This window comes from Juglans regia, chromosome 2, assembly GCF_001411555.2.
Source record: "Juglans regia cultivar Chandler chromosome 2, Walnut 2.0, whole genome shotgun sequence".
Taxonomy (NCBI): Eukaryota; Viridiplantae; Streptophyta; class Magnoliopsida; order Fagales; family Juglandaceae; genus Juglans; species Juglans regia.
The window spans coordinates 35,154,157-35,163,526 of record NC_049902.1 but is presented as its reverse complement, the minus strand read 5'-3'; the positions used below and the strand labels follow the sequence as shown (position 1 = coordinate 35,163,526).

At 35.7% G+C, this 9,370-nt stretch overlaps 1 protein-coding gene across 1 annotated transcript; it reads right to left on the bottom strand.

The window, feature by feature from the left end:
- Positions 1-952: 952 nt before the first annotated feature.
- LOC109014230 (WD repeat-containing protein 25) lies at positions 953-5,340 on the bottom strand. The gene is made up of 4 exons (XM_018996607.2): positions 4,944-5,340; positions 4,535-4,699; positions 3,001-3,485; positions 953-1,745 (listed from the first exon to the last, which is right to left on the bottom strand). The coding sequence occupies exons 1-4, from the start codon at positions 5,278-5,280 to the stop codon at positions 1,374-1,376; spliced, it is 1,359 nt and encodes a 452-aa protein (XP_018852152.1). The 5' UTR covers positions 5,281-5,340; the 3' UTR covers positions 953-1,373.
- Between the last annotated feature and the right edge of the window lie 4,030 nt (positions 5,341-9,370).

Here is a 9,370-nt window from a genome sequence, read left to right as displayed (position 1 = left end):
ACTTGGAAGTGTTGCGTGAGCAGAGGAGAAATGAGAGGGAGCTTACTGCACAAAACGTAGGAGAAATTCCCAAAACCCATAGACTGCACAAATGAAATTCATTTCACAGAAATTTCATAGGAGTGAAAATTAACTTGAAGTGAATGTGGGTGTGTTCGTGAGAAGCAGAGAAGGAGAAGGGTCTTACCACCGATCAGCAACTCAGAACTCCAACAACGAACACAAACGCGCAACACCAAACCCATAAGAAATTAGCAGTGGAGAGAGAGAGAGAGAGAGAGAGAGAGAGAGAAATACCTGGATGAGCACCATGCGAGAGAGGAAGATGGATCGGGGAGAGAGGGGAGGGGGCGAGGAGCAACTGGAGGGAAATGAAGAAAGGAAAAATGCGAGTAAATTAAATTTTGTTTTCTTTTTATGGCGATATTAACACGCCGCAAAATAGATAACATTTTGCCGCCAGAAGTGATAAGCTCATTTTGAAGATTTAGAGAATGGTTGGAATTTCTTATTTACGCTGACTAAAACTCACCGGAAATAGTCTAGTACAGTATTCCCTCAATTTGGCAAAAGGCCTATTTGTGGCATTGTTTATTCGCCGCTAATAAGAATTAATTTGCCGCATCAAAATTTTACGTCAACAATCTTCGCTGCAAAAAGAATCAATTGCAACAATTTTCCTTTTTAGACAGAAATAAAATACCATTATGGTAATAATACCTATTGCGGTGACTTATGACGCCGTAATAAGGACACAAATCACCATAAATAAGGATTATTTGTAGCGATTTTTTTTGTGACAATCTAAAAAACACTGGAAGAAGCCTAATTTCTTATTGTGAATTCAAGACTTCCAGAGAATCATCATGTATTGGGTTCACCTCACCTTCCCTTCGGAACTTATAGTAATTAGATTCAATATAAATACATACACAGATTTTTAAAGCTGATCTAGAGAAAGTCAACCCCGTTTCTATAAAATTTGAACACGTTCTTAGGTCTTCTGTTTGAATTTGGACGAAATTGTTAGCAGAGCTATCTATTACTTAACAGCAAAAAACTTCCAAACGTACATCACCTTCATTTCATTTTATTGTCGCCGTTTTTCCTTTGCCAAAACGTGCATCAACTACATGTTGCATGTAAAAACGATACCGAACATCCTAGACGACGGAATAAAACAAAGATGCAAAGCACTCGAGCATTGTTGCCAAGCAGTCGAAAAAGAGATCGGAGAAATTTTACTTCACATATGTGGTCATTTTGTTTTCTCTAGGCAACCCCCGTGTTCTAAACGCTTTCAACATTCTTCTTCCTGCCCTTTTCCCGGCCCAACTTTCTACGAAACACAAACACTCTCAAATGGGCCGCAATCATTCAAATACCGAGACATCTCCATTCCAACTGCATGAAGCAATAACGTTAGGCATGGTAGGATGAAAAGCGACGTCCACGCATGCCGCTTCATAGGCCTTGAGTTTCCTGACAAGTTCCGACGAGCCGTAATAGTAGAAGTAAATAGAACCGTCCGATGAGCCTGAAGCAAGCTTCTGTCCATCCAAGCTAAAATTACATTTGATCGGAAACCCAGAGACACCATGGCCCTCATACCTTCTGTACTTGTCCAGCTTGAAAGGGGGGCTTGAAGAGAAGATTGCAATATAATTTCCATTTGACTGGGCAACGAAGAATGGATCAAATGGGTGGAACCTAACACACGGACAGGTGTAGGCTTCCACATACACCTGATAGAAAATGGAAGATAAGCTGTGTTAAATATCTTATCAATTAATATGAACAATGGTTTAGAATGGAATATTCATGTTTGATTTTAGACAACCACCAGATCAGAAATATTGCATACAACATTTGAAAGTTGAAACACAAAACATTCAAGTACAATAAAAAACGGTAATTTAGTAAATACATAAACCAGCGTTCCTTAAATCTCGGGGGTCAACCCTGTCAGGAAGACATGAAAATCAAAATCTCTAGCAATATTTATTTCTTGTCTGCAGGGTTTTCACCTATATCTCTGCAGTGTGTTCTTATGGGACAAGGATTTAGATGCAATGCCCATGTCAGCACCCCACACTTGTAAGGATTGTCTCAGTACTTTTCTCATGGATACAAAGTACCTGTACATGGACCTCTACCAGTTACCCCCATCACTGGGAAAAATTGTTTTGCTGCCTGTGCCTGGTGGCCCAGGTAATTGTGCCTTGCTAAAGTTCAAAACTGGAACATATGATCCAAAGACTAAGGACAAGTTTGGAGCAAATCAGACAGCTCTCCAAAGGAATATAGGACCATTGTCATCTCCGATATGGGTGTAAATTATATTTACGAATCTTTCTAATAAGCTTCCATTTATGCAAACCATTTGTTAAATATGAAAGCATGATAATTAACTAATTTAATATTGAAGATTAAAAGAACTCAATGGAGCATACTATCACAACCATTCACTTAAGTGAATCAATCAATGATTGACACATTAGAAAACTGACGATTTGAGCTGGGAAAAAAGGTCAGTATAAATATCCCACCCCAACAATCTTTTTACATGTAATTCCACCAATCTTGTGGTGTTCTAGAGAAGAATAATTACTGTTTAAGCAAAGAATTGGAATGGTTTTATCGGAAAGTAAGCTTAATTAGGGAAAAACCAATTCAACTCACAAGCACTACTCAGTTGACTTGGTCAACAAACTTAAAAGGCAGGTCCAAGCCCAACCAAACCTTTTACAAGAATGCTTGGGAAGAAATATAGGAAATTCAAATGAAGGAATATTGCACAGGGAGAGCATTACTTGTGATTACAAGCGAATATTTTGAAAGATACATCAAGTCAAATGGCTTACATCAAAAGCCTAATTGATTAAAGCCTTCGGGCAAAAGGCTCGTCATCCAAACTGCTTTTGTCTCTCTATCAAGCAATGACCAGAAAACTTGATGATGCCATCACATACAGGAGGAAAACTTAAGAAAGCCTCTTACCTGATTAGACAGGGGAACCTGGCGCGAGACATCCCAAACAATAATAGAATTTTCACTGACATTGGTTCCAGATACATCACTCGAAGAGATAAACTGCTTTCCATTTATCGCAAAGTCAACATCAAGGATCGGACCTAGGCTTCGGATATATTCATGGACCACCTTGCCACTTCTAAGATCCCATAACCTAAGACGACCCTTTGCTCCCCCAGAAAGGAAGAGGTTGGAATTGTCTGGATGGAACTTTACAACTCCAACCACTTGATCCTCCTGGAAAACCTGAGTTTCTATTCCCTTTTCAATATCAGTTAGCCTTGATGAGCCATCATATCCACAAGAAAGCACAGAACATCCTTGCAGGGACCACTTCACATCTTTCACTGCTGCATTGTGAAAGCTTAACACACGTGCTTTCTTCTGATCTCTGTTCCACACATTCCATATGCAGATCCTGCGATCCATACTGGCAGAAGCAAGAAGATGGGCTGTAGACTCACTCTATTGAACATATCAGTGAGGCAAGTAACGTAAACTAAGCACAATATATCATTCAACATTGTTATCGAAGTGCAGTGGACACCTTCCGACTCAAACAAATTGAAATTACATATTAGAGATTTTTTTTTTTTACAAGTATGAATATTTATTGATCCTCATAATTAGGCAAACCCCAAGTACACAGGTAGTATACAAGAGAGAAGTACCTAATTACAGCCTATGAACTAGAAAAAGAAGCATAAAAATCATTAACTAATTAGAGGAAATGTTCTGCAACTCATGGTAACTCTCAGCATGGTGACACAGGAATGTCCTAAAGAGCAGCCCCAGCACTTTAAGCAATTGGGACATGAATTTTTTGGGCCCAAAACAACAAGGTCTTAAGAGTGTTTTTTTTTTTTTTTTTATTGGAACGGGTCTGAGAGCAGTGTTTCAACTAATCCCGGGGGTGCACAGACCTTCACAAGGAGTTTCCCGCAAGTACACCTCGAACAAGGTCCTAGAATTAATCAGTCAGTTTTGGGAATTTTCAAAATCAAAACTGTATTTACCCTGTAATAATTACCCTGAAACCATATGACATTGGAAGTTATGCGTGTCTAGATTCCAGTGCATCAACGGTGTAAAACTTGGAATTTTCTGGAGTTACGAGGAATTGTAACTTCAGACCATCTCTGCTGGCTGGTGGGAATCCAAAACTAGTACATGCTAGTGTTTTTTGTTTCTACCCCATTTGTTTTGTCTTCCGGAGTGTCTTTTCTATTTCGTAAGACACGTTAGTTAGTATTATTCATTATTTTTTTATCAATAGTCTTAAGAGTATTGGCAGTTAAACTCTAAGTTTAGGTATAAATACATAGTTGTATAAATGATTTCACATTTTGTATTTGATCAAACCCTCGGTAGATTCCAATGAATGAGCTTATTTACCATCTAATAGTATTTGCTTGTGTTCCCTTATTGCTGTCCAAAATTGGGTACCATAGGGCACACCAGATAGCGCAAATCTTAAATCTATAGCTGGAAGAAAACTTACCATGGTTTGGTGACCAATGTATAGCATTGATGGCCTTTGTATGGCCATGCAAACCTACAGTTAGCCTTTCACATATTCGGCCTACTTGCGAATGGCCCCCAGCTTGATGTCTCAATGACGACGTTATGTGATGGGGTAGATTGGAATCTGAAATACTCCCCCAGACTGAGAACAATTAAAAAAAAAAAAAAAAAAAAACTTAGGCCGGAAAAGTATCATATCTCAATGACTTGGGAATTAAAATGCGGGTGATTCTTTATCCATGAAAGTTAAACGCAATATACACCAAAAGAAACATACATATTTTGCATAATTCTGTACCGATTTAGCTCATGATTCAAAAAATTAATGATCTAGTAGTTTAAACCAAGCATAGATAACACTATTAGAGAGAGAGAGAGAGAGAGACCAGGCGATGCTGTGGTGGCAGGTGTATTCGAATTCGCGTCGGGAATCCTAGTGGCCGAACCCAAGAGAGCTCGCTCTCTCTTGGATATATATCTGCCTGGGGCCGGAGCTTGTCTTGGGAATTGGAAATCCGAGGGCTGGTTTAAGCCAGGCATAGAAGAATAGAGTCTGGTGGAGGGATAAGCGCGGTGCTCGGGTTGTGTAAAGGAAAACGAATTATCGGGTTTGTGACGTTTCAGAGAAGAAAGGGCCAAGCTTTGACGGTTGGATGCACCATTCTTGTTGTCGTCGTCGTCGTCATCTGAAGCAGTCGAGTACGCTCCGCGGAGAAGATCCATGATTCGTAGTCTCAATTCTCGACTCTCGGAGTTCCTGCGAGGGACTTGCCTGCTGGTATCCGGGTCTCGGAGTTACATACATACAAACCCCTACCTAGTCGGCCCACATTTATGTAGTGAAGCTGTCCAGGCCCATTAAAATCAAGCCCATATTAGTTTTTCTTCTTTTTTTTCTTTAATATCAAGCCCATATTGGTCCAATCATCAAATAATCCTACGTAATTAGCCCAAACAACATAAGTACTGAAGTTGTCTCGGCCCTTTAAAAACCCTCCCGTCTATAGTAATATTGAAAACCAAGCCCGTGGGCTTGTTCTTCGTGCTTCTTAAATCACAGGACTAAATTTGGACTGTCCACCGTACACAGATAATGGAAAGAGTTAATTGGAAAGCTAACAGTAACTGCTTACCCAATTTGTTTTGAGAATCGAAAATTATCTTTGGCATTGATTACATAACTAAAATCACATTTTCTTTTCATTTAAGTTTTTTAAAATAATTGGTGATTTAATAGATCTGAAAGTGTCGGGTACCGAATGATCGATCCCTCATATATAATTTTAAAACTATTATTATTACGTTCTTATATATATATATATAGTTAATTTATTTAAAACTAAAATATAGACTATATGGAGATTGAATAAATGAACCAAGTGCAGCTAGCCCCATTTGCTTGAATTAGTATATATTTTTTCTCTTTAATTTAATTAGTTGTATTTTTAATAGGATCGCCTATCTTATGTTTGTTGAATTTCTTGGTTGGTCATATATATATAGATATTAGTATGTGGATTATTTATTTATGGTAAATGAAGAATTGATGGTGTGAACATGATATATAAAGATCGAGGATGGATGGCTTCATTTTAATCATGACAAGTGAAGAAAGCTGGGAATGGAAAGAGTAGGTCCATTCAATCCCTCCCTCTTCTTCATATCACAATCATGAAACCTTTAAAATAATTTCAAATTGCTTTTGCTTGACAATTCAATATACTTAATTCGAAAATTCACCATATCAAATATTTAAGGGAATATAATGTTTTATGATGCAAATATGAGGTCATGCTGTGCACCTGTATGTGTTCAAGACAAGTGGGCCGGGATTCTAGCCAGAGTCTGATCCACGTGGCTGCTTAATTCTCACAAAAAAAAAAATCCTCTAAGGTCAATTCCACATATTTAATTGCACGTGCTCTAAATGAAATTCAACGTACGGCCACAAAGCTTCGTTTTTGGAGTGGTGATATTTATGACCTTAATTCACACATACAAAAATTAAGCCATATATATATATATATATATGTGTGTGTGTGTATATATATATATATATATATATATATATATATGTAACCTCATGAGATGGGGTTGATGATCTTATTCCATGGCTCATGTTCTGACCCAAAGTAAATGTTAAAAAATTGTCGCCAGCAGGCTTATATAGATATATGGCCAATGGGATATAAATGATAATATTTAATAAAAAAACCAAAAAACAAATATTGGAGGAATCAATTAGTTCATGATAATATACTTTTTGCAAATATCATGTTGAAAGTTAGGTTTGAGTAGTACTGGCTATTTCTCACTTTATATATAGGGCAGATGATCGGAGATGAGGACAAAGTCCGAGATATATATTTATATATAATATATATATATATAATAGATTAATATAATGGTTTTGATTTTTCAAGAAAGCATGCATAAGCTAGCAGACAAGAAATATTAATATTAATATTAAAAATTGATTTGAACAAAAGTCTTCAAATAATGTAGGATGAAAACAAGGTTTTGATAGGTGGCCGGGGGTGGGGTGGGGGGGCCCGCCTGAGGAATGTTTCATCCAAGAGGGTCAAGATCCATGTCAACCCACCAGGGTGGGGCCGGGAGATTCAATTTGAGTGGCAAGACACATGCCCACTAGTCAATTTGTTTTGTTTCTTATCATCATCCTTTTGAAATAATAGCTAAGCTTGCTCCTCCTTTTATGGTTGAAATCCCATTACCAAATTTCAAATGGCAATTTTTCCAATAAATTATTAAAAGTCAATGAAAATTAAGTATATATATATATTGGTACGTCTCATGATTTTATGTGTACTGTACGTAAAATTTAAAGGATTTTAATTAATTAGTACGTTAATTTGCTTAATTAATTAAGGTACGTATATATAAAATTTGAAATGTTATTAATGTATATATTATTTTCAAATCTGAAATAATATTATATAAACAAGAGAAAAACAATTTGCCAAGTAATTGTCTATGGACCATTTAATTTGTGGATCTTACTAGAAAAAAGAAACTATATATGGTAGGATCGATGGATCATATAACGTGTACGTCTTCATGATATTTTAATGATCCGTATGAATTATTTATAATATATAGTTGTTAGAAGTAAATTCCTTTGTGAAGCCCAACTTTATAAAAGTTAGTGCACAATTGTCTTAAAGACCATATGTGTATATAATATATTATACTTAATACTTATTTGTGCAGGGCGAATTAAGATTACGAAAGTGGAAGTCTTAGTTGGCTTTTAGAGGACTATCCGATGAGTCCAGCTGGGGCCCAACGGCCATGACATATTAAATTATTATTAATATATTTATTTCTATTTGTTTTTCTTTTTTTCAAGAGAGAGGCAAAATACCGATTGAATTTGAGATCATTCTCAATATTTTTTTTATGTTTTTATATATAATATATATAAAACTCTTTTCATCTGCTTAAACTTTTGAGATAAATGATAATTTCATGTAAAAAAAAAATTAATATATAATTAAGGCCATGAAATACAATCGAGGATGAAGAAATACCCAACTTAATTAAGGCTCTTAAGTAAATTGCCAAAACGTTGATGAGCTAGCTGCCCCTAAATGAGAGTAGCATGTTTTCTTAACTTGTCCCGTAATTAAGAAAAATAGTCATGCATTGATTCATCTCTAATTGTGGAACAATCTTTACGTCGAGACCTTTTTTTTTTTCATTTCTAATTGCAATAAATTAAATGTAGAGGAAAAATGAAAAGGAGTCAAATAAATACAAAAATTAAAGCGTCTAAGAACGATTCTGAAGTCCACTATATAATTTATTAAGATCATGACCTTATAGGTTCGAAAACGTATTAAAACAGTGATCTATATATAATTAGGGCGATTTTTGCAAGTGCTGTCTTCAACATCACAAATTATATCATTTGCAATGATAAAAATCATCGCTAATGGACATACCATTTACGATATGATCACAATTTTGTCTATATATGTGACAATAAAAATATCGTTGATAATGGGTTTAGTACTATTTGTGACATCAACATTTCATAACTTTTATGCCATACATACATGCATCGATCCTCGCAAGGGTGCTAGCTAGCTGGTATATATGTATGTATGTATGTATGTATGTATGTGTATATATAATATATATATATATATAGGGCCGTTTTTTTTTTATAATTTTTTTTAGCAAGAATGCTTTTTTCATGTGAAAATTAAGTATTTGAAATGGGTAATTTTTTAATCATCACAAATTAATTAGTAACAAATTATACGACTATTTTTGCTATGAAGTGATACATCTTAATTTGTGAGAAAAGATTACACCATTCGCAACAAGTTTCAAATAATGCAACTCATGATGCATGCAGGTACTACTCATGTCTTATATATGGTTCACATGACAATACGTATGGCAAAAGCTAATTTGTTCACATTAATCACCAATAATTTCAAGGGCCACTTACATCTTGGCGGTGGAATAATATTGAGAGAGTACTACAGGCCGGAGGACTGTAACTCTATTAATATATATATGGATTAATGATGCAAAGAGAAAACTTTCTGCATATAATTAGGTAATTTGTATCATATATAGCCAAATTCATCCATGCAAGAATTAGAGCATTGAATTATAAATTAACCTCAGAAAAGAAAAAGAAAATAGAAGAATAAGGAGTTGCATTATTATTATTTTCCATAAAGGTCAGTTCATTAGATTCATATATATAGTCAAAACCAATTGAGCTGGACCATTCAATTTGCTGGCCGGATCGGCAGGTTCAGAAGTCAAGCTCAAA

Coding starts and splice junctions, on each gene's coding strand:
- LOC109014230 (XM_018996607.2), bottom strand. CDS start 5,280: ATGGATCTTCTCCGCGGAGCGTACTCGACTGCTTCAGATGACGACGAC. Junction 3,486..4,534: donor ACATTGGTCACCAAACCATG/GTAAGTTTTCTT, acceptor GTGAGTCTACAG/CCCATCTTCTTGCTTCTGCC. Junction 1,746..3,000: donor AGGTTCCCCTGTCTAATCAG/GTAAGAGGCTTT, acceptor ATTTTCTATCAG/GTGTATGTGGAAGCCTACAC.